Source organism: Hypomesus transpacificus, chromosome 22 (genome assembly GCF_021917145.1).
Source record: "Hypomesus transpacificus isolate Combined female chromosome 22, fHypTra1, whole genome shotgun sequence".
NCBI classification, from domain to species: Eukaryota; Metazoa; Chordata; class Actinopteri; order Osmeriformes; family Osmeridae; genus Hypomesus; species Hypomesus transpacificus.
Window position 1 is genome coordinate 900,705 of NC_061081.1, and position 25,583 is coordinate 926,287.

General features: G+C 47.9%; 2 protein-coding genes across 3 annotated transcripts in view; one reads left to right on the forward strand and one right to left on the reverse strand.

The window, feature by feature from the left end:
* Positions 1–6,626, forward strand: part of dclk2a (doublecortin-like kinase 2a) — a 39,059-nt gene extending 32,433 nt beyond the window's left edge. For both annotated transcript variants that reach the window (XM_047045928.1, XM_047045929.1), the window contains exons 15-17: positions 920–1,000; positions 1,135–1,248; positions 4,593–6,626. In XM_047045928.1, coding sequence (XP_046901884.1) covers positions 920–1,000; positions 1,135–1,248; positions 4,593–5,435 — 1,038 coding nt within the window. In that variant the 3' untranslated portion in view covers positions 5,436–6,626. The remainder of the gene's footprint in view (positions 1–919; positions 1,001–1,134; positions 1,249–4,592) is intronic.
* A 1,183-nt stretch (positions 6,627–7,809) lies between these two features.
* LOC124484328 (lipopolysaccharide-responsive and beige-like anchor protein) overlaps positions 7,810–25,583 on the reverse strand; it is a 135,438-nt gene continuing 117,664 nt past the window's right edge. The window contains 9 exon segments of the mRNA XM_047045212.1: positions 7,810–9,263; positions 9,518–9,669; positions 14,042–14,238; positions 14,585–14,686; positions 19,206–19,373; positions 20,918–21,073; positions 23,035–23,103; positions 23,635–23,812; positions 25,348–25,437. Coding sequence (XP_046901168.1) covers positions 9,173–9,263; positions 9,518–9,669; positions 14,042–14,238; positions 14,585–14,686; positions 19,206–19,373; positions 20,918–21,073; positions 23,035–23,103; positions 23,635–23,812; positions 25,348–25,437 — 1,203 coding nt within the window. The 3' untranslated portion in view covers positions 7,810–9,172.

The window sequence follows — 25,583 nt, forward strand, 5'->3', positions numbered from 1 at the left end:
TCTGGTGTAGCCCTTGTACTTTTGTTCATGAAGTCTTCTGCGAACAGTAGATAGTGATACCTTCACTCCTGCCATCTGGAGGTTGTTGCTGATCTCACTAACAGTTGTTTTAGGGTCTTTCTTTACAGCTCTCACAATGTTTCTGTCATCAACTGCTGATGTTTTCCTTGGTCTACCTGTTCGACGTCTGTTACTTTATGCACCAGTAGTTTTCTTCTTCTTCAGGTCATTCCAAATGGTTGTACTGGCTATGGCCAATGTTTCTGCAATGGCTCTGATTGATTTTCCATCTTCTCTAAGACTCACAATTGCTTGTTTTTCACCCAAAGACAGCGCTCTGGTTTTCATGTTGTTTTCACCTCTGAATACAGTCTGCATAGACAAAACCTATCTTACCCAATCTGAACCTGAGTGTAGACATTCAGTGGTATTTATTGATTTAATAATGTATGTAATAGGACACACCTGGGCAACAAAACACACCTGTCAGTCACATGTTCCAATACTTTTGCTCACGTGACAAATGGGTGGGTTCGAACAAAAAGGTGATATTTTCTAATTTGTGCATCAGATCCTGATGTAAATACCTGGAAATAAAAGCTGAAACGTTGATCTCTGGTTTCACATTCATCGTTTGATGTCAAGCCCAAATGTTTTCAGTCTACAGCAAAAATAAAGGAATTGGCCTCACTGTTCCAATACTTTTGGAGGGCACTGTATGAGAGAGAGACAGCGTGTGTGTGTGTGTCTGTGTGAGCTCACAGTGGTGTAGTGTCTGAGCGGTCCTTGTCTCACACAACAGCCTGTCTGTGGCACAGCACGGAGAGTTCACAATGACAACAAAAAAAAGGGCCTCGTAGAGTGCAGAGGCCACTGATGATGATGTCACTGACCTAGCATGTCCCCATTGTCCTGCCAGGAGCTGATTGGCCAGATGCTGCAGGTGAACGTGGAGGCTCGCTACACGGCTCAGGATGTCCTCGTACACCCCTGGGTCACGGTAACTCACATCACACACATCTATCACCAATATGCGTGCATGTGGCAGTGTAGGTGTGTGTGTGTATAACCTTTGAATGTGTGTGTTACTGTATGAGCCCCGTCTCCAACAATCATGTATGTGTGTGTTGACAGGATGATGCGGCGCTGGAGAACGACATGCAGTCAGACGTCACAGGTAAACTGAGGAGCCACTTCAGCGCAGCACCAAAGCACAACAACATCCCTGCAGCCGTGTCTGTTATCATGGTGAGTCCAGCTGCTGCTCCCCTCCCCACACACACAGGAATCACACAACTGGTTCCTAGTTACGGTCTCATGGTTTTTGGTCCACAAACGTCTCATCACATGTTGCCATCATCACACCCACATTTTCCATCTCTCACACACACACACACACACACACACACACACACAGACAGACAGACATCCTGAATAGGACAAACCAGAAGCAGCATTTAAAACCTGACATATTCATCACAGTCTTACATCTCTTACATAAGAACTTTGTTCAAAAGGACCATAAAAGATTATCCAGCTTGATGGGAAAGTAATGGAAAACTTGTCATCTCTGCCCCCGGTGTTAAGCAGAAGTCAACCGTTTAAGATTACATCAAAGCTGATTTCATCATCTCCTATTTTCCTGACCGATGGACCGGTCCAAGCAGTGCACACAGTGTCTCACTGCTTCCTGTATGTTTTGTTGTTTCAATTGTCTTGATTGCTGAGCTCACGCCCCTTCAGTTAGCTCACTTCCTGTTGTGAACAGACACTTCCTGTGTTCTCGCTTTTTGTCAAGAAAAGTGATGACTGAGGGCAAACTGTGCATGCACATGCACACTCACACACGCACGCAATCAGACGGTTCCACAACAGGGGTCCACAACACCTGCCAAACAAACACAAACACATTTGTCCATCAAACCTCAGGCCCAGCTCACCTGTTATAAATCTCATTTGACAGTTTGAGGTGTAAGCCACAGGCCAGACCCCTTGGCTCGGCTTGGTCTGCACACCTTGTCCTCCTCCTTCTTCTCCCTCCATCAATCCATCCTCCTCCCTCCCTCCTCCCATCCCACACCAGGACCACGGGGGAGAAGCCTGGAGCAGACCAATGGGTACAACTCCCTCTCCCCACCCCCGCCTCCTTGGACTGCCCTATAGCTCTCTGTCTCTCTCTCTCTCGCTCCCTGGCGGTCAGCTTAGTAACGTCTTGCCCTCCCTGAATGACATGGGCCTAACTCTCTCCTGCAGCGTCCTCTCTGCATCGCTGCTCTTCACCAACAGGCTCTCCCCCTTTTATTTCATGTTCTCATCTTCATCATCTCTTTCTCGTCCTCCACTCGTGCCTCACTCCATCACCTCAGTTACACTGTGTGGCCTGACTGTGTTCAGAGTGTTGTCTGATTTAAAATGTGCACATTGTATTGTGTGTATTGTTTCCTTTTTAACTTGGGCTGGATATTTGGCACTACATTGGAAATAACTCACCGCTTAAGGCTGCTCTAAACCTACTTTGCCAACCTCGCTTTCATCGCAATCACTGACGCATTAACAGTAGCACTTGGATTTTAAAACTGCCCAAAAATCTGGAGACATTTTCCTCTTTTGTTTGATTAAATCCATTCAAGTAAATTAAACGTGGTTATCCACCGCCACCTGCTGGAGCAAATGAAAACTGCGCTATTACAGGAAAAGCCACATCAATGTCCATTGTCTTGCAGGGCTCAAAAGGGACTTTTTTTACTTGGTAGCACCCACTGAATATTTCGAAGCACCACAACTACAATTGTTATGTTATATCTCAACTTGCTAGTTAGCTCCCTATCTAGTGACAACGGAGAGCAGTGAAAAGGAATTTGACTAAAATCTAATCTTAAAATCTGTGTTAAAGTAAAGAACGTAAAGGTGAAGTTGAATTTGTAACGTAACGTTGGATAGAACGGTGGACCGGTCACTATCAGCTCACAACAGGCACGTAGGCTAACTAGCAAGCGTTAGGCATTAGTACGAAATTAGTATGAAATTAAAAGTCTTAATTAATTATTCATTTTAGTCAGTCAACATTTGTAATTTGAATACATATTCAATAGGCTACTTCAATACAAGCGCACTGATTTTCGGTTGTCTAAGTTTAGTCAAAAGATAAATAAGAAAATAAGACAGTAGGCTACCATTCCCCAAACTATTTCAATTGTAATATACAATTAAATACATAATTTGGTCAGATCATCCGCTGTTGTTGTATTCGGAGCAAAAAATGATGTTAGAAAGTGTGTCCAGCAGAACTAGCTTTATCCTTGTGTCGTTGCGTAGCGCAAGCATGCCGCTCTAAAGCCCCTTTCCCCCTACTACTCTCGTCTATATCAACGCGACAGAGCTTACAGAAGGCATGATATTGATCTTTGCTGCTCTTAGTGGCAAGGTGGAGTTCTGAACTCTACATAGGTTTGAAAGAGGTCTTTCTTTTTGGCATCTGAATGCCTACGCAAGTGGTAAATTGTGACGGTGGGCAGAAAGGGTAAAAAAGAAGGACAAAAGGGCGAAAAGGAGGACACGCAACAGCGGTCCCGACAAAGGGACGAAATCCAGACGTGTGGTCACCCTAGGTCTAGTGCTCTTTGATGCTTGTCATAGCTGACGTCCATGGTCACCACCCTGGTCTTGGGGGTGAATCTTTTCTCTAGTTCAGAGTCTTGACTGTCCCTAAGACCATGGTTGTTGTCGCCTAGCGTCTGTGCTTTTATGTCCGTGTTTGTTGACTTTATTTTGTTGAGCTGTGAGTAAGACTAGTTTCTGTCCCTTTGCCCCCCCCCCTCCCCCCCTCTACTCCTGCCGCCCCCGTCCCATGCACCTGCATTTACCACCCTTCTGAATTAGCTCCAAGGCAATGGTACGTACTAATACTGTCCCCGGCAACGCCTCTCTCTTCTGCCACTAAGACTCATCAAAGGGGAAATGAGAATTAAACACCAACAGTTCAACTTAGTCAGGCTTTCGTCTGTCTGCAATTATAGCACAACAGCAATTTCGATTTATTATTATAATTTATTTTATAATTATTTTTGTTGCACAAATCAATTTGGAGACATTTCTCATTTCCCCTTATTAGCATGTGGAGCAGCACTCATGACATGCTAGGATTGGCTTTCTGCTTGGGTCACTCTGCTGTGAAGCACGTGTTAGCACGTCGTTCAGCGCCACGCTACGCGTATGAATGTCCACATCTCATTAGCTACTTCATTTCTCTCTGTTCTTCACTCATTGACGTGTTTGTTTCATGTTCTTTTTATTAGTTCTTTTGGTAAAAGTAAGTTGTTGGCTATTAAGATTTTAAAAGTGATCTGTTAGGCAATGTGATTACTCTTCACTAAAGATACCCACTCACTATTTCTCCTGTTTGCCTTTTCTAATTCATATTGAGTGGTGTGGACTTGTGGTTTGTGTTTTTAGTATGTTTTTTTTCCCTTTGAGCACGTGTGCGTGCTTGGGTGTGTGTGTGTGTGTGCTTGGGTGTGTGTGTGTGTGTGCTTGGGTGTGTGTGTGTGGGTGGATGTGTGTGAGTGGCCTGACTCTTTTTGCCCTCTCTCCAGAACACAGCTCTCGATAAGGAGAACATCCAGCTGACTTTCCGTCGCCAGGGTCTGAGAGCACCAGCTCTGTCTGGTGAGAAAGCCCCGCCTCCCCCGCCACTCAAACCAGCCTCAGCAACCCAGCTGGCCTCTCCCATGCTGCCAGTGTCGCCCACCAATCCTGGGACGCCCTTGAAGCCAGCCTCGCTCACCAAACTGGCTTCTCCTCCCAAGACTGTCCCTCTAATGGCGCCCCCCAGCCCAGGGATGGCCATGCTCACTCTAACCCCTGTGCCCACATTCATGCCACTTTCCTCTCAGTCCTCGCCCATCAGGTGCCCCTCCCCCACCAGGCTTAATTTCTGCCCTCCTCCCTTCACCCAGTCTTTTCCTACCATAAGCTCCTCCCCCTCCTCTCCCTCCAAGCTAAAAACGTCTCCCTCTTCTCCGTTTGCGCCTCTGATTCCAGTGACCACCCTCTCCCCTTTCAGCCAATCCCTGTGTCTTACATACACTCATCCTTTTGACTCCCCCTCGCCCTCTGCCCCTCCCCTGCTGTTCAGTTGCCCCTCTCCTTCCGCCCCTAACTCACCTGTTTCCTGCCTTTCCCCTTTGGCCGCACCCTGTCCCGCCACTTGCCCCTCCCCCACATCCCCTACCCAAGCAATCTCTTGCCCCCCCTCCTCCCCTGGCACCAAACCCACCGTGTCTTCCCCTTCCCACCCTACCACGCCCAAGAGCCCTGTCTCCCCCCTTACTCCTCCCCTGCCAAACCCCACCCAGTCCTGTACCAGCGGCCAGGCCATCCCTCCCATGTCCCCCCCAGTTGGCATCGAGCTTGAAGCTTCTGCCAGGGAGCCCTGAGCTGGGGGGAGCAGTGCCCCTCCCTCCCTCACCCTGTCAACCCTTAATCCAGTCCGCAATCCCTAGGACTGTGTGTTGCATGTAGGGGATTAGAAGGACACCCACCCCCGCCTCCTCTTCCTCTATCCCAGTAGCAGAACCCTTACTGCTGTTCCCAAACCCCAGCGTGTTCATAGCCTATTCCCAGGCAATTAGAAGGATGTTGAGGTTTTTTGTATGTTTGGCTAGTTGTATATACAGTGTGTGTATTTATATCTGAGGGGTTTCTGGACTGCTCACTGCTGTGGGGAGTTCTGTGTGGTTGATGTGATGAAGAATGAAAACTGTTTGTTATTTTACTTATTTATTGTCCACCCTATATTGACGATGAGTTTGTTGGTACATGTACACGCATGCTTTACATACACAAACACAGACACAATGTTAAAAGTGTATTTTTTGACGTGAGTGTAGTTTGTTGTTACTATACATGTTTGTAGCTGTATATCATGAGAAATCTTTAGTTGAACAAATGTTATTCTTTGCCAGTAAGGCAGCTTGTGATTGACCCGCAATGGCCCCTATACCATGAAACAAACAACATGACGAATGTGTGTTGACAAAAAGAGGTGTGCCTGTAAACTTTATGGGAGTTTAGCAGTTTGGAGGCCTTTATCCTAAAACCAGCTTGACTTAAAATACATCCTGGGAAATTGATCCTTACCCTCATGAAAACATTTTTATTTTTTGTACACATGACTAGACATCATGTGAATATGTTCTTTTTGACTTTCTTTAGATGTACTTGTTTTAAAGTTCATACTCTAGCATATTCATGTTGTCTTGTAGCTGCAGTTCCTCACAATAGGAGTCTGATGTTGACATTGGCTCCAGTGCCCACCCTCATGGGCTTGTAGGCATGTTGTGGGCTTCTTCTGTGGCTCACACACACACACACACACACACACACACACACACACACACACATACACACACACGTCAAGCTGATACTCTTAAGAAATTTTAGCTCCTCTGCTCATGTTGATTCAATCCTAAATCTGGTTTGTGATCTGGTCTTGAACATTTGTAAGAAAAAGACAAACCTGGAAAAGCACCACAATGTTATGATTCAGCAACAGTTATAGTTTAGGCAGCTGCCATTGGCAACTTAAGCTGCTTCTAATGCTTTATAATATTCTAATAGGAATACTTCAGATAACTTAAGTATGCAATAAATGTCTATCAAGGCAATGTGTCATTGTCATTATTAATATGTGAGTGCATGTTGCATATTAAAAAATAACCTAGGTTTGACTAGGGCCTTCCCTCTGTATCTGTTTCCCTTAAAAAAAAATCCATTTATTGTGATTTTGTCACTCAGATATCTTTACAGATTCATCCATCAAACCTTTAAAGTTATTTGAGTTACATAAAAAGTATTGTTTGTTTACCACTAGGTGGCATTGTAGGTCTCTAAGCTCATGAGGCCTTGTTTAAACGTGTCTTGGTTTCTGTTTTCGTCAGTTCAAATCATATTTTCTATGGTCAGATAAGTAGGTAGTAGGGGTGGGACCTCAGAAATATTTTGGGGTTACTATTCGATTAAAAATCGATTCACAATCTTAATCAAATTTCGATTCAATGTACGCTTATTCCTTTTTTTTATTGCAGTGTACTTCCACGGGAATTACAAAGAAGAAAGTTTGGAAATTTTTCAAGGATATTGAAAATGGACCACGGTCGTAAATGGAGTTTTCCAGGCTGTACAGGGAATACTGACACTTTTCATAGTCTTCCCAAGGAGCCAAACACTTAACGGGCATGGCTGATGTTTGTCTATGAGATCCCTGTGAAGTTTGACACTCAATTATTAATTTGCTTGAACCATTTCACAAGACAGTTTTGAAAACCTTTCCTACAACAACTTGTAGAAAACTAAACACACTTGTTGTGTGGTTATTTCCCTCAGTTTATTGAGTGAGTTGTAGATTGTGTTTGACATGCTGAAGTGGACAGTTAATTGAAATGTGACAAGAAAAGAATGGAGAAGGAGGAAGACGTACAGAAACCAGAACCCAGGCTGTTTCAGTACTGCCCCAGCTTTCAGAGCATGCACTCTTCTTTTTAGACTCCTGTGACCGCAGCACACTCCCTGACTGTCCAGATCCCCCTCTCCCAGGAGAGTGCGCTGGGGGGATCTGGGCCCACGGATGTGTTTGGCACTACGCTCTGTGCTGGATTCAAACCCTCGTCGTTGTGGTTTAGGTCCTTGTTCTCAACACACTACATCACAGGGTCCCCCGCTTTCCATAGAAACATTTGCTAAATGTAGACAAGTAGACAGACATACATAATCTGTAGGTTTGGGAAACAAAATAATCCAATGAGGTTTATCTAAATTACAAAATTCAGTTTTATTGTCAGAATTCATCACACAAAAAGCACTCGTTCCAAATGGATGGCCAAAATATTGAGCGATACATAAAACACGGTAGTTGACGTGGTCATATCCACCCATGCTCATATAAAATCTAATGGAATGTTCAAGAATCAGGAAAGGGTAGTTGACCAAGTTGTTTACTCTAGTAATTAACCGCAACATGTGATTGGTTGATGTGTTTACTGCAATTGCTGGGGGTGATTGCTCCGTAGTCGACGAAGACATTGAAGATCCAAAATGGTGGGGGCACAGGTGCGTTGATATGTCCTCTGTAAACGTGTTAAGCGACAGGTACAGCTAGGCGATAAAGAAGTTCTATGGACATGTTTCATTTGCACTTTCCCTTGTTCCCCTCTCTGACACAATGTGTTCCGCTGTCTAAGTCACTGTTATTAATCACTTCGGGAGGAGGCCAATCAGAGTGTAGTACACAGCCCATGATTAGAAGGTCCTAACGACTGTGGTTAAACTGGCATCTACACCAAACCAGATGACGGCTTAAACTGAATCTAAGTAGTATGTGCAACACAGTCATCTATTTATAGGACATCTATTCTTGTGACTAACATAGATAAACTTACAACAGACAGGTTCTTCTGAAACATCTTTGTTAGGCTAGCTTCATGACGTTGGACTCAAACCACATAAGAAAGCGATATCTCGGTTGACCAAAAACCTGACGAAATGCCTTTTCTGTCCATCATTTAAATAGAAAATGTAGGCTACTCATTTGTATCCATGTTTAGGACTAACTGTCAGTTTGCAATAACTCATTCCATTCAATTTCCACAGACATGAAAGATTCTGAAAAAAGTACTTGATAAACAAAACTGCAAAAACACAAAAAAGCCCCACAATTCACGCCCTATTGAAAAAAATAACAATTAGAATCACTCACCCTAAAGTACACACATATATGGATTCTTAAGACAGCAGATGCAAATATATTGTTTTCTAGCTACCTCCACTCATTTCCCTCACAAAGAGATGAAAATAGACTCTAACAAGCTAAAAATATACTTTTCCCCGTTCAACCATAGGTAATTCACCCCCACCCTAAGATTTTATATGAAATTCTTATCATCTACAAAATATATCAATGCCCTTCTTTAAAAATAATTCAGACTTTAGACATAGTCAGACAGTATTTCCCCCTTCATCTCTTTAGATCAGCTCTTTTTGATACATTCAGGATATCAGTACTGTATAAGTAGTGCCTTTAGTCAAGTGGCAGGATTGTGATAGCGTCCTCGACCCCAGTGGATGTGTCAGGGCTGGGTGTTGGAGACAGTGTTGGTAGAGGAGAGAAGCTGGTGGCTCAGTATCTGGTCTGGTACTCATGGTGCCATCTGTTGAAGTCGTTGTAGAACAGCACGATGCTTCCTGAAGCCATGCCTGTGATGATACACCTGCAGCAGAAGGCATCAGGAAGGTCAGGTCACACTCCAGCTTGGTTGAAAGTTATGTTAAAGCTCTGTTAAAGACAGTCTACCATATTAGCATCACACACATACAGGCAGTATGTGTTTCTCTTAACTAAACAGCATAAAGGTATCCCAGGTCAAGCTGTTCATGGTATGGTACAATACAGTTGTCTTTTGTGTATGTGTGTGTGTGTGTGCACATGTGTGTGTATGTGTGTGTTTGAGCATGCTAATGTTACCTTTGGTCGTTGGACATGGCCATGGAGCGGATGCCCGCGTCACAGCCCGGGTAGGTGAACAGCTGTTTGAGGTCGTGCACCCGCCACACTGAGACCACGCCCCCATCGCCACCCGTCAGCAGGTACTGACCGTCACGACTCAGCAGCATGGCCTGATGGGAGAGGAACGAGGACACATTCACTCTCGTAAGAATCCCCGGGCCATTAGGAACACACACGCAGTCATTTCACACACACACACACACAGTCATTCCACACACAGACTCCCCTACCTTGATTCTTACCTCCACCTCCATGTGTCCCAGTGATTAACATGAAACGTGTACTCTGACATACTCAACAGTGCTTTAAAGGTTTTTGCACAGAAATCTGACAGAATAGCAGGGATGCTAAGTCTACAGCCATAGTGACTGCTCTTTAGTTAAGTGGTCGTCTTGACACGCAAAGTGATGCAAGTATAACCAGTATAACCAAACCACATACAAGTCATTTCTTTGTGGGCGTGATCTACAACTGTGGCACAGAGAGAGTGAGACAAGGACAGAGAGAGTGAGACAAGGACAGAGAGAGTGGGACAAGGACAGAGAGAGGGAGACAAGGACAGAGAGAGGGAGACAAAGACAGAGAGAGGGAGACAAGGACAGAGAGAGTGAGACAAGGACAGAGAGAGTGAGACAAGGACAGAGAGAGTGAGACAAGGACAGAGAGAGGGAGACAAGGACAGAGAGGGAGACAAGGACAGAGAGAGTGAGACAAGGACAGAGAGAGTGAGACAAGGACAGAGAGAGGGAGACAAGGACAGAGAGAGGGAGACAAGGACAGAGAGAGGGAGACAAGGACAGAGAGAGGGAGACAAGGACAGAGAGAGTGAGACAAGGACAGAGAGAGTGAGACAAGGACAGAGAGAGTGAGACAAGGACAGAGAGAGGGAGACAAAGACAGAGAGAGGGAGACAAGGACAGAGAGAGGGAGACAAGGACAGAGAGTGAGACAAGGACAGAGAGAGTGAGACAAGGACAGAGAGAGGGAGACAAGGACAGAGAGAGGGAGACAAGGACAGAGAGAGTGAGACCAGGACAGAGAGAGTGAGACAAGGACAGAGAGAGTGAGACAAGGACAGAGAGAGTGAGACAAGGACAGAGAGAGGGAGACAAAGACAGAGAGAGGGAGACAAGGACAGAGAGAGGGAGACAAGGACAGAGAGAGGGAGACAAAGACAGAGAGAGTGAGACAAGGACAGAGAGAGGGAGACAAGGATAGAGAGAGTGAGACAAGGACAGAGAGAGTGAGACAAGGACAGAGAGAGTGAGACAAGGACAGAGAGAGGGAGACAAAGACAGAGAGAGGGAGACAAAGACAGAAAGAGGGAGACAAGGACAGAGAGAGTGAGACAAGGACAGAGAGAGTGAGACAAGGACAGAGAGAGTGAGACAAAGACAGAGAGAGGGAGACAAGGACAGAGAGAGTGAGACAAGGACAGAGAGAGTGAGACAAGGACAGAGAGAGGGAGACAAAGACAGAGAGAGGGAGACAAAGACAGAGAGAGGGAGACAAGGACAGAGAGAGTGAGACAAGGACAGAGAGAGTGAGACAAGGACAGAGAGAGGGAGACAAGGACAGAGAGAGGGAGACAAGGACAGAGAGAGGGAGACAAGGACAGAGAGAGGGAGACAAGGACAGAGAGAGGTACAGTATCCATCAGCTGACCACGCTCCCACACAGCAGTGCACCTAAACAGCAACAAAGATGGCTCCCCACTGCGAGACAGGATGGAGCATAAAGAGATTTACACAGCTCATCTCCCTTTTCCTGTTCTCTTATGGGCTGTGTTACGGCCTAACGGGTCCCCAGGGAAACGGGGATACAAGACACTCAACATGTGTTGAGGTATATTTACACTTACAGTGTATAAAGGAAACCAGTCAGTCCCAGACATCCATCATGACACAGGCAGAGGCTGCAAGTTCATAATGTTGTCTATAAAGCTATAAGTGCTTTAACATCTTTCAAATCGCTGTCTATTCTACACCACTGATGTTGAAAGCGAGCAGAAATGCTACATTTGAGTATCCCTCCCAATGCAAGTTTTAACATGCCACTATTCTTAAAGTTTATGATTTTAAACTGACAACCTTGGATTCAATTAAATAACTGTTCTGAGTAAGTCCTTGTACTCAGATGCACCAACTGTATAGCTTTGGCAGTCTGAACCCCCCACCCACCCACCCACCCACCCACCCACCCACACACACACCCACACACACACCCACACACACACCCACACACACACACCCACGCTTTCAGCAGCGCGCACACACACTGGTGATGAAGCTGGGGTATCAATCTCTCCTGAGTGCTGTGGTAGATCTCTCTCCAAGAGAATTTGGGTAAGGAAGGGGAGGGGGGAGCAGGGTATTCTGCTTTCATCTGTTTGGTGTGGGTCTGATCTTTGTAATTGTGTCGGTTTCACTTGTCAGTTAAGTTGACGCTAACAGTTACAGAAGTAATCCTAATCAATGAACAGCGCTAACTAACGACGACAGTTCTTAGTTCAATGCTAAAACCAAGAGGATTTTAATCTCTGCAGAATACTGAATTTGAGCCTTTGTAGCCTCAACTACAAAGTGTTCACTTGTTGTAACGTTCCCCCTCACCCCCCTGTGTGAGAAGCTGTTGTATTGAGACATGTTCAGCATCTGTTGACTCCCTAACCTCCCCCAGTCATGGGGGGTAGAAGGAGAGCCATGGAGGTGACTGCACACAGACGTTATAAATCTCCCCCCCCGCCTCCCCCTGAGGGTGGGAGGCCAAACAACATGGCCACCGGCTCAGTGGGATCCAAGATGGCTGCCTCAGCTCAGGTGACTGAGGGATGACTACAGCAACAGAGAGCGCCACATTACTGCACCACATGAAGTTTTTATGCCCATATTTCCTCCTTTTTTGGGGGGGGGGCGAGAGAATGTCTGGCAAAAGGTAAAAAACGGAAATTTATGGGGGCTGTTAATTCCTGCCATTACATGTGCACAGACACTGAAAAGAAATGTGCTGGAGTGGTTACACTGGCTGAGTTATATTAGGGACTAAAAGAATGTAATCCATTCAGCATGGCCTCAACTGCTCTGGATGAATCTGCTGTCAGACTGGAGCTAGGCCTGTCCCCCCTCTGCCTTAACCTCTGACGCAGGGCCCTTACACACACTTGGGTACAACTTGGGTACATACACAACGCAAACAAAAACACACACAGAAGTGTGTCCGCAAAACATACTGAGTGGCAGAGAAACAGACACACACACACACACCCAGTAAGGGGATACCAGCCCGGGCCAGGTATCCCGGGCCAGGACAAACACTTATTTATCGAGGAGTCGTACTGTGCAGAGGGTTGCAGCAGAGAGCTGGAGATTGATACTCCTGTCTAGAGTAGGGCATTAAATAGCACCACCTCCAGGGTTAGGATGGGGGGGAGTGGGGGCTCTCACAGGCCCTCTCAGAGATGTTAAGACTTCCCTAATTCTGTCCGACGGGGCAGGAATTTATGACTGCAGTCTGGAGAGACGGGGCCATTGGCTGGGAGCTCTAGGCTGGGGCTCTGGGCTGGGGCTCTGGGCTGGGGCTCTGGGCTGGGGCTCTGGGCTGGGGCTCTGGGCTGGGGCTCTGGGCTGGGGCTCTGGCTGAAGTAGAAAGCCCAGAATGTCTAGAGGGACCCGCCCCCCCCAGGGAGGAAGCTATGGATGTGTGCTCATGTTGAGGAACAAACCCTGGACTGACTCTCCTCAATAGAACAATCACTGAGATTCATATCTGCATTTATTCAAGCTCAGGGTGAATTGTCATGGAGCAGCTATGACCACAAAAGCACCATGCTCAGCTTACTGTATTTACATGTAGAGGAAATAGGAAGCAGGGCTGATTTAGAAAACAGAGGGGTTGATATTTGGGTTGCGTCCAGTTCTGGTGGGATAGGGTTGTGTCTGTACTTGGTGACAGGGTAGATGGGGGCAGACTCAGCCTCAGCCTGATCAAATAGGAAGCAGGTGTAACTGGCCTGTCAGGTCCCAGCCTACAATTCCCAGACCTTGGCGGAAGCAGGGGGGGGAGGGGGAAAGAGAGTCGGCCATTTTGTGACACCCCGGCTGACGGGAGAGGAAATGTGGAAAGTGTTGTCTGGTTGGCCGGAGGGGGTTGTTAATGGATGTGGGGCCTGTGGCGGCGCCCCGCCATTTCTCTAGTTTTCACCTGGACCTGACGGAGGGGGGAGGGGATCAAAGGGGGCTTGTCGGGGGCGAGGGGTGGGGGACCAGACGCTGACCCAGTTTCCTCTGCCTGTGATGGAGTGTGTGAGTGTGTGCCCGAGGCAGGCGGGCCCCTACCCTGCTCAGATGGCCAGCTATCCCTTTAATCAGTGGGCAGACTGCACTGGGATGGAGAACAGAGAGTCACTCCCTCACTCTCCACACACACACACACAGAGCCCAGCCTGCACACATGGTGCTTCCAAACGGCCCCACGCTCCCTCACCCTGATGTTGTCCTCCACCTCCAGGTGTCCCAGCATCTTGCCGTTCACGCTGAACAGGCAGAAGTGGCCCTTGTCGTAGTAGACCATGCAGTGGCCCTCGGTGGACGAGTGGATGAGGCGGGGCCGCACGCAGGGCTCCGGGGCGTCCAAGGTCCGCAGCAGGTCGCCGTTCATCGAGTGGATCAGACACGGCCCCTCTGGAGGAAACACACATGTTAAAGGGGTGTGTTTGTGTGACCTGACTGCATTTGACTTCCTGAGAGAGTAAAAGACAGCTGTGGTTAACATACCTGCTTCTGTGGCTCAGCTAGTTGCCAGTTTTTATGTTCAACTTGTTGGTTTGAAGTGATGTTAAGAGGCAGCTATGACGACACACTTCAAGTGCACGTAGTTGCATTAAATGAACGTGGGCTTTACTTTCAATAAAACGTTCATTTAATACAACTACATGCATTTGAAATGTGTCATCATAGCTGCATCTTAAAAAACACTTCAATGCTGTACTTGTGTGCCTCACAAACACACACACACACACACACTCACCTCTGCAGCCGCTGATAACCAGGCCCAGCTCAGCACACACACTGGCGCACGTCACCTCACAGTCATGGCCAGTCAGGATGGCTCTTGGCGTCACAAACTCTGCTGGATATACAAACACACACACACACACCCAAGCTGTGAGCATCTTTAGCATTAAAAACAGAAGTGCACTTTCAGTCTCCAGCCACTAGAGGGAAGTCATGCCACACGATAACATCACAGCATTAGTCAACACAGCGGCCCAGTAGATTTAGAGTCAAAGCGGCATGAATGAACCATAACTTGATTTTTATGGCAGGAAAATTGAAAAGAAAAACCGCAAAGAGCTCTCGACTGATACCAGACTGATTACACATCGTGAAAATAACTGCACTTCCCCAAAACTGATTTGAGGAACAGAGGCTGGAGTTTTTACCTCAGAGACCAAATGGAAAAAAAATCACCAAATAAGCAACCTCCAGCTGACACGGTGTGGGCGCTAGACTACAGGAGATAGGGGGAGGGAGGGGAGCCGAGTGACTGGGATATGCTCTCATGGCTGTCAGTGGTTTCAGCCACTGTGTGTGGGGGTGTGAGAGAGAGAAACAGCATCAAGCCGCACAAGAGATTGAACTGATATCCCCTTACTCCCTCCCTGGTGTGCACACAACTTTGGACCAAAGAGCCAACTCATCCTCTGATGGCGATTCAGCTCCCTTTCTCCATTTCTCTACCCTGCTCGTCACTGACAGCCTCTGCCCCGCTCCACCCCCCCCCCCCCTTCCTGGTTAACCAGACCCAGCTGCCTGCAGGACAGGCTCTGAGGGGATCCTGGTAGGAGATGAGGTGGAGGAGAGACAGAGAGAGAGGAAGAGAGACAGAGACAGAGAGAGGGAGGAAAAGAGAGGGAGGGAGAAAGGGAAGGTGAGACACGAAGACGGAGAGAGAGGGAGGGAAGGAGGGAGGGAGACGGAAGGGTGGGAGATAGAGAGAGAGGATAGGGTTTGAGGCAGGGTGACATGGAAGGAAACTAAACGAGAGAAAGGTAAAGAAGGAAAGAAAGAGAAGATAACTGATCCAGGATGAGCACGTGATCACTGGATGATTCACTTGTGATGGTTGAGCTGTCAGATGCAGACCAAAACAAGCTCTCTGGCTGCTCTTTTCACACGCACGCACGCGCGCACACACACACACACAAACACAAACGCACACACACACACACACTGTGAGGGTGTAGACTACCACAGTGAGTGCACCACACAATGACCATGAGCAGCTGACCACAGTCTATCATACAGTGCTGGGTAGTACTGTACCTGTTGGCTGTGGTGAATAACACAGAGAACCATACTCAGCGACCATGGTTACAAACGCTAAACAAAACACCTACCGTGCTCAGTCAACTACATCATTTCTCTACTCTTACGACTACTCCATCTTGGTTTTCAGATCTAGGTCTGAAGAAGAAAACCTCTCTCCCTCGCGTAACTCTTTTCTCTGTTTCTTTTCTTCTCTGACATCCAACTTTCTCCTCACATCCTCATGTTGTCCTTGGAGTCGTGAGGTAGCTAGTAACCCTGTCTGACACTGCTCTGTTTCCCAGGGGCATGGCTGTGTCTGTGTCTGTGTCTGTCTAATGGAAAGGTCATTACACATGCATTATCAGAGGGCAGGGGGGGGCTTCTCAGGTTGGTCTGGGTCTACTACTACAAGGGAAGTGTGTGTGTGTGTGTTACTGAGGGTCCTGTTCATCCTAGAATAAGAGACAGGCCGGGGACCTGGGAACACAGTCCCAGAGTCTAATCTTAAATTGATGATTCCTATATGTATGCACCTTCCTACCAAAGCAAATTCCTTGTCTGTGCAAACTTTCATGGCGACTTATACCCATTCTGATTCTAAAGTCTCTCCCTTCATCATACAAAATCCAAACTATGTGTATAGAAGAACTAGTGTGGATATACAACACACAGCCTCTTCAAGAGATCCACCTCCTGAGCAGCCCTTATGACCACGCTCCAGAGAACTTCATTAGCAGGCACGACTTTGAACGCAGAAACCCGACACGGGTCCCTTCGACTGATTGACGCGTGAACTCTGAGGTACACCCCCACCTCAAAACAACGCTGCTTCTGTAAAGACTTTCACTAGCCCAGCAAGAGGCCTGGGTTAACTTCCACACACAGCAAAGGTACAACACTAACCACTGGACCGACTCTGAACCCCTCCTCGTAAACCAGACCAGGACTTGGAAGTTGCTACGTTCATTTGAGACAAAAAAAAAAAAAAAACCCATTTGAAGGGTTGGGTCCCGGGCTTTGTGACAGAGTGCCTGTTCATCAGGTCAGTGTCCACGGGTGTCATCAAGGCTGTGGGGAAAACTGACTTATGTTCGACAACGGTGAGGATTAAAAGTCAGGTTAGGGTTTTGTCCAGTGGAGGATCAATAAAACTGATATATTGGTGTATGGTTTAACCTCTCTGTGAGGGGGGGGGGGGGGTCATCAGGTTTGCATTACAGCCACATCTGATTACCATCTAATACCTATATATAACCAGGCTGGGAAACTGAGGAGGGTATCGCTTACCTGGGAGAGGAGGGGGAGGGAATGAGTGTGTGTGTGTGTGTGTGTGTGTGTGTGTGTGTGTGTGTGTGAGAGAGAGAGTTCTAAACAATCTCATACTTTATCTACCAGGTTTCAAATTCTACACTCACACATGTTATCTGAGGGTTCAAATAATTGGAGATCTGACAGAAATATGCTAGATTACTCTTAAACACATTTCTGCACTCTGGGAACTGGAAAAAACGTTTGGCCAGTAGATGGCAGTGTCATCTGAGAGATCTATAAGATATATACAATCTATGCACTGTGTTTGCAATGTGCCTTTTGGTATTGCTGAACGAGATAACTGTGTGTGTGTGTGTGTGGCTCAGGGCCCTGGAATCAACAATGCGTAGGAAGTTTGTGGGATGTTCAGAGAGCATTACTTAGAAGTGTGTGTGTGTGTGTGTGAGGGATAAACTTGAAAGCTTACCGTTTTAAAAAAGAATAAAATAACCTGTGCGCGTGTGTAACGTGTGTGTGTTTGTACGTGTCATGTGGTATGGGGCAATGGAGCATCATATTGTGTTGTTGAGGGACCACAGCTAACTGGGCTCAATCCACACACACACACACACACACACTCAGACAGTATGAAAGAAAAACAATAAGATGCCCTTTCCCACTGTGCCAGATATGGTAAAAGGTATTCCCACAGTGCTGCTTGTTTCCCATCTCAGTACTGGCTCAGTCTGTTCCATTGTGTCCCAGCACATGTATATAGCACCTAATAAATCAGATGAGCTCATTCTCAGAACAGAGAAATAAATAGGCACATGACGGCCAATGAAAGTGATCATTCACAGAGCACAGCAACAACCTCTTGGGTGTCAAACTGCCAAAACAAGCCAGAAATACACGTTGAGTTAATACATTCAGATTTGAAAATGGTGCTTTTCACACGGATTGTGTACCAGAATGTCTTTATTTGATGATATTCTGATTCTCTGGTAAAGTCTAGCCATGGGGAGTGGGTTGGTGAGGCTGCAGGGTCTGCAGTGTGTGTGTGCTGTGAAGTTCCAAATCTGTCCTTTCAGCTAGGTTCTAGCTGCTAGGTCCTTCTAACCAACAACCGATGAGGTCTTATTTACTAAATCACAATTTGTCATAAATTGTCGTTCCATTTGTTGGAGAGCACTTACCAGCATGTCGGGGTATCTGAGCTGGTCAAATTAGCACTATGGGGGCTTAGTGCTATGTGTGTGTGTGTATGTGTGTGTGTGTTACGTGCTTTGATCAGGGCCAGAACCACATGTTAAGGTAAAGGAAGGGCGTCCTGTGACATCTTTCACTTTTATCGAGTGCCGTGACCCCAGAATCCAACTTTTTCATGTGTCGGCGACCCCCTGTGTCACATGACCGTCTCTAAGTGGCCCTGGTACTTTCACTCTCTCTCACACACTCTCACACTCTCTCGCTCCCTTTCTCCCTCTCTTACACACACTTTCAAACACATTAGAAGGATCCTGTATCTTGCACAACAGTCCTTAGAAATCCAATCTGTGTAAAGAGGTCTGGTCTGGTCAGATGAAAGTAGTTGTTACTCTGTACATAGGGGCCGTAAATCACACAGTCAAGCCTGTCAGCATGGAGTGTGTGTGTGTGTGTGTGTGTGTGAGTGTGTGTTCCCTATGGTCCCTCATCTCTTACAACAGGGTTAACCTTCAGTATTTCTTCACTAAATAACCAAACTGGGCTTGCAGATATCAGGTGTGTATCTGTATGGTGAGATCAGTAATGGACATCTGAATGGCACATCTCTGCAGGACTATGGACTTTAAGAGTTGCATCACAATTGAAATGACTTGTGTTGTATTGCAGGGGGTGGAGTTCCCTGTGTGACTTCCTGCTCTCTGATGATGCTGTGTCCGTGTGTGTGCGTGCGTGTGTGGCTCCAGGCATGCTTATGAATCAACTATGGCATGCTTATGAATCAACTAGGGCATGCTTATGAATCAACTATGGCATGCTTATGCAGTGGGATGTTCAGAGAGCTCTGAAGGGAGCGTGTGTGTGTGTGTGTGTGTACTCACTGGCCGGGCTCTCTCCGATGCTGCTGTGCTTGCCGCTCCAGTACCAGAGCAGCAGGGTGGCATCTCTGGAGCCGGACAGTACGTAGCAGTCCCCCCCGATGTAGGACTCAGACCGGGCCAGGCACGTCACCACGTCACGGTGGCCAAACACTATCTGGGTCAGCTTACCTGGGGACACACACACACAAACAAACACATTGCAATAACATTCTAAGTCAATGTTGTAGCTCCTTGATTTGGTTCAATAGAAAATCCATGTCTTGCAGAAAGACTGTGTTGTCAGGATACGACTGTATTGTGTGAATGTGTTGGTGTGCTGCAGGTCTGTTAGCCAAGCTGCTCTGGTTCAGCACGAGCACACACACATATGAAGGTGTCTATATGTGTGTGTGCCTCAGCACACCTGCCTGAGTGTGTGTGTCATCGTTTGAGTGTGTGTAATTGCAGGATCAGAAGCCTGTCAGAAGGCGTGCTCCTCACGTCAGTGACTGACCCCCACATGTCTGTGTGTGTGTGTGTGCGTGTGTGTGTGTGCGTGTGTGTCTGTGTGTGTGTGTGTGTCTGTGTGCGTGTGTGTCTGTGTGTGTGTGTCTGTGTGTGCGTGTGTGTCTGTGTGTGTGTGTCTGTGTGCGTGTGCGTGTGTGTGTGTGCGTGTGTGTCTGTGTGTGTGTGTGTGTCTGTGTGCGTGTGTGTCTGTGTGTGTGTGTCTGTGTGTGTGTGTCTGTGTGTGTGTGTCTGTGCGTGTGTGTCTGTGTGTCTGTGTGTGTGTGTCTGTGTGTGTGTCTGTGTGTGTCTGTGTGTGTGTGTGTCTGTGTGTGTCTGTGTGTGTGTGTGTCTGTGTGTGTGTGTGTGTGTCTGTGCGTGTGTGTCTGCGTGCTGCTCCATGACTGTTTAAGCCAGGGTGTCAACATCCATGTCGGTGTGATAACGTCTTTTTGATGTAAAAAAAGGGGACAATTATGAAGCAGCCTGGTTCAAATCCTCCCTGGGAGGATTTGAACCAGCTGGGCTCACACGGAGATAAGTGTGCAAGTGTTTGACAGCCAGTATAAACACTACCAAAATAATTAACAGACTCATAAGTTACACTGCGGTGACTATGGGTGTTTTAATCTCAAACACATGCATTGGTGACATGACTGGGACACACACACGCGCGCAAATTTAATCAATCTGACTTTCCAATCCTGATGTGTTTGTGTGTGTGTGTACCAATCCCGTCTTGTAATTGATCAAGTGGCTCTGTTCTTTAACCTGCGTCGCCTCGGGGACTGTGGTGGTCGCAGCAGCTGTGGAGCGCGCCTGATTAAAATGTGTTCGCGTTGCGGTTGCACAACTCCCTGGTGGCAGACACACAAAGGGCTCTCTCTCCCCTCCGTCACTCGCTTCCTCCCTCTATTGAGAGCCAGATCTCGCCCTTTGAGAAATTGAATTGGGGGACCCTATGCATGCGTGAGGGTTGGAACGGGCTGGGAGATGGGATGGGGGGCGGGGGGGCTTAGAGAGCTGGAGTAGGGAGCTGGTCTCATTTAGGACCCTGTGACCTACCTGATAGAGCTGTCAGGGCTTGTGTGTGTGTGTGTCTGTGGGTTTCTAGCTCCTATGTTTGTATGTGTGTCTGCGTACTCTTCTTTGTTTGTGTGTGTGTGTCTCTGTAATCTTGCTTCTGTGTTAGTGTGTGTGTGAGAGCCAGGTTCTGCATGTGTGTGTACCTGAGTCGGTGGAGTAGACACGGAAGCTCTTGTCCCAGAAGCCGCAGAGCAGGATGTAGCGGTTGTCGGCGGTGATGACAAAGCACTGGGCGTGAACCTGGATACTCTGGTCCAGCAGGTCAGAGATCTGGCGCCGATGGGTGGCCACGTTACTGGCTGGAGACAGAAGACGAGAGATGGGGAGGGGGAGAGAGACGGGGAAGAGAGGACAAGAAAGATAGAGAGCAATTAGTTTTGCAGTTTCAAAGAAAATGACTTGTTCCAACGTCTCCTGTAGACCTGGCTACACTAAGGTGAGGAGGATTAGAGTACCCAGACAAAAACAATGCTAAACTCTGATATGGACATTGGTTAATAATCAATTATGGATACTGGCCAATTGCTACAGATTACTAGACAAAATGTGACATGGGGCCTTCTAAAAGGACATGTGTGTTCACCTTCAGGCACAAGATGACTGCACAGCAGTAATATTATACATTTGATGTGCTTGAGTAGCAAATGTAATCAATTGGTTTGTAATTAAAGTCATGATAATACCATTACCTTTTCTAAATAAATAACTAATGTCTCTGTGTGTGTGTGTGTAACAGAACAGGTGAGGAGGCTGGCGGGCTCTAGGACCCTGACAGAGACCAGTCCGCTGCTCTCTGCCAATATTTCAAGTGATTATCAACATTTCCCGTAGCCGTCACGAACGCCAGTCACACGCAAATTTACTGTGTTTAGATCGAGCTCACGCTGGAATGTGAGCAGTCTAAATACATAACTGACACACACAGGCACACACACACTACATTGGTTTCACGAGACAAAAAAAAATAAGGAAATTGCATATGTTAGATGACAGCAGTCATTGCTTTTTAGTGCAAAGAGAAACATATAAACCTGTTAAAAAGGTGCGTTTTTTATTAGTGTACTACCTTAGACACCCACACGTTAAATCAAAAACATGCACACGCACACACACACACACACCACACACACATCATGTGTTCTGTGTGTAGAGGATCTCCATAAAAGGGGAGAAATAGATAGTGGTGAAGATGAACACGCAGGAGTGAACCTGGATAACTTCACCAGTCAACAGTTTGAGGAGAACTACATATCTGGGTGTGTACATGGGTCAGGAAGGGAGGGGGAGAGAGGGGGAGAGAGGGAGAGAAAAGAAAGATGGAGGGAGAGCCAAAGAGACAGGGGTAGAGACCAAGATAGACCTATAAACAAAGTACCGTACCAGTCTGATGAAACAAAAGGGGGCAGAGAAGAATGAGGCAAAAAGGAGGGATGAATGGATGAAGTTGGGCCTGCTCGTGCCTCATCGTGCATCATCCCTCCATTCGTCAGAACCCGGTGACGTTTGTGGCTCTCTCCTCATCCTACACGCTCCCCTACACTCCTCTCCTCACTTCCTCTCCTGCTCATCAACAAGTCCTGAGTGATGAGAGGCGGCCATATTGCCCTGACAGCCGGGCGGTGTGGATTCTCCATCTCACATTATTACCCCATTCATATTCATTTCCACTGACACACACACTGGTCCTCCACCCCCGATTCAATGAAACTACAGAAGAGGAGAGAGAGAAACAGGAAGAGAGAGAGAGAGGAAGAGAGAGAGACAGGAAGAGAGAGAGAGAGGAAGAGAGAGAGACAGGAAGAGAGAGAGAGGAAGAGAGAGAGAGAGGAAGAGAGAGAGAGACAGAAGGAGAGAGAGACAGGAGGAGAGAGAGCGACAGGAAGAGAGAGAGAGAAAGAGAGAGTGAAAAAGGGAGCGGAAAAGAGAGAGAGAGAAAGAGAGAGAGAGAGAAAGAGAGAGAGAGAGAGAGAGAGAGAGAGAGAGAGAGAGAGAGAGAGAGAGAGAGAGAGGGGGAATTGATGATGAAATGCTGGCCCAGGCCACAGCTCATTGCATTCCAATTTGCATGCAAATGCTTTAGTGAAAGGACCGGCTCAATTTCCTCTGGAGACGAGAGGACAGAACTGGAGAAGGGAGGGGAGGAGAGGCGGAGAGGAGGGGAGGCTGGGCTAGAGCTGGGGAGCACCAGTCATGCACTATACTGTCCAGGGACACATCACCGCAAGGCATCATGAGGGCGGACAACACACACATAACTGACCTATCAGAGGGTCGATTTCCACAGGCAGTTGGTACTGCTGGTCCTGCTGCACTGATGAACTTTGATGACCTGAGAGAGAGAGAGAGAGAGAAAGAGAGAGAGAGAGAGAGAGAGAGAGAGCGCGAGAGAGAGAAAAGGAGAGAGAGAGATAGAGATGTGTGGGGGAGAGAAAGACAGACTGCATTAATATTGTGGTTTATGGCCCTGAAGTGTACTTGCCTTTGGGTGCAACTAGTAACACACAGACCACATGTCTAGTGGATTGGGGCCTGCGGTTATTTTGAAAATCGGCTGTACTGTGAATGTGTGCCAGTTCCTAACTGACAACTGCTACACTCCATCCCAGACTGTATACACACGAACATCATTGCAGGGGAGGTCCATGCAATTACTGACACGCATATCAAGAAAGTGGATCATCCAGACATGAAACACTGTATTTCCAGGGCAAGTGAACTGAAGAGGGGTGAAGGAGCTGTAATTTGGCTCGATCGGTATGCAGCTGGGAAAATTCAAACATGGGTTGTGTGACCGCCTTAGAAAACATCGTGAGCCACAATCCCCCCCATCCGGTTGACCCATCCCCCCCTCCCTGCTCACCTGCCAGGCCGTGCCACTTGTTGACGGCAAAGAGGCGGTTGGCGGTGACGGTGATGATGGCGGGCGCCGTCAGGCCGGCCTGGGTGTTGGCCGCCACGTGCGCCACGGGAGAGTTGGAGGGGAACTTTAGGACCATGATGACGTCCTGCTGCATCTGCTCCGTGAACATGAGTGGTGTCTGCAGGAGGAGATACTGTTCAGGACCCAGCGGATGGAGGAGGGAGGAGAGGAGGAGGAAGGAAAGGAGAGGTGGGAAGGAGATACAACAAAAGAGGAGGGTAGAGAGGAGGAAGAGGAGGGGTCAGAGAGGAGGAAGAGGAGCGTAGAGAGGAGGAAGAGGAGGGGTCAGAGAGGAGGAAGAGGAGCGTAGAGAGGAGGAAGAGGAGGGGTCAGAGAGGAGGAAGAGGAGGGTTCAGAGAGGAGGAAGAGCAGCATAGAGAGGAGGAAGGGCGGGAGGGCAAAGACAGGCATGGAGGATGAGGAAGGACAGAGCGGTAAGTGGTGGCGTGTGCAGAGAAGAAAGAGAGGGAGGGAGGTAGAGAGAAAGAAGAAGTTAGCAGGCGGCATGTAGCGAAACAAGCAGCGAAGAGGAGGGAGCGAGGCCAGAGAGCGCCACAGCTGAGGCTGTTAGCCTACAGCTAATGGAAAACTATCTAAAACCCACTGCACAGCATACTGACATAATGATGTAGCTTTCTGTGTGAGGGCTGTCGGCCTGTTAGCCTGCCAAAGACCACATTCACCTGACATGACGGGAACTCAGACCAGCGTTACACTCTACACGGCCATTAGCAGAGAGTATGCAGTGTGTTCTGGAGGGATAGGTGTGTCTGTGTGTCTGACAGGCTCCCAGACAATGCTGACAATGTTATTACTAGCAGCGCTGGTACATGCCAGAAGGACAACAACACACACTGAGAGGAGCGAGGGAGGGAAGTTGGGGAGGAGGGGGGAGGGATGGGGGAAGATGGGGGAAGGGAGATGTAGAGAGGTGGATCCAGGAGAGTTAACCACTATGCTCTAATCTACTCATTAGAAAGGCTAGCGTTCCTTGATGAAACCCTATACACTGGTAGTATGCAGTAATGGAGTCTTTCACTAAGTAGCAAGCTGGTAATGTGCGTTTGTTAAATAGTGGCCAAGAGTGAAGTCTGTGTATGTGTGTGAGAGTGTGTGTGTGTGTGAGGAGGGGGTCTCCAGCTGTCAGCACCGCAGGCACACCACACTAATGGGGGGGATCAGTGGCGTTGGGCCTTCATCCACCGCCTCCTGCCTCCACCCAGTACCCCTGCCTGCCGCCCCCCTGCCCCTAAAAGCCTGTCACCTCTGGGCCATTATTCCCCCCTCCATAGCCCCCCGCCCCTCCGGGTCTCCCTGGGTTTGGCTGTCTGCACTCTAGCTCAGGTGTGGAGGAGTTTGTCTCTGGACACATGCTAATACATGCCCTTCATCTGCCCACTCTCTGTCACTGTCTCTCTCTCAAATGCACACCTCCACTGATGATGGGGCAAGATAAGTTCAAATCCCAGAGCTGAAGTTTCCCAGTGTTTGGGGTGGTAGTGGAGGAGGAGAGAAGGAGGAATGAAGGAGGAGGGAAGTACAACAAAGAAAGGAGCACAAGGGATTGACTGAGGCATCAATAGCTATCAGAGGCAGTCCTGGCCGGAGCCTTCTGCTTGTGTGTGTGTGTGTGTGTGTGAGAGAGAGACTCACCACCTGCATGGCGGAGCTCCTGGGTGGGTGCGGCTCGATGAGCAGCTGAGAGGGGGTCTGTCCAAAACTCCTGATCTGAGCCTCCACCGCCTGGAGAGAGAGGGAGAGGAGAGAGAGGGAGGGAGGGAGAGAGAGGGAAGAGAGATGGAGAGGGGAGAGAGGGAGGGAGAGATATAGAGGGGAGAGAGGGAGGGAGAGATGGAGAGGGGAGAGAGGGACAGATGGAGAGGGGAGAG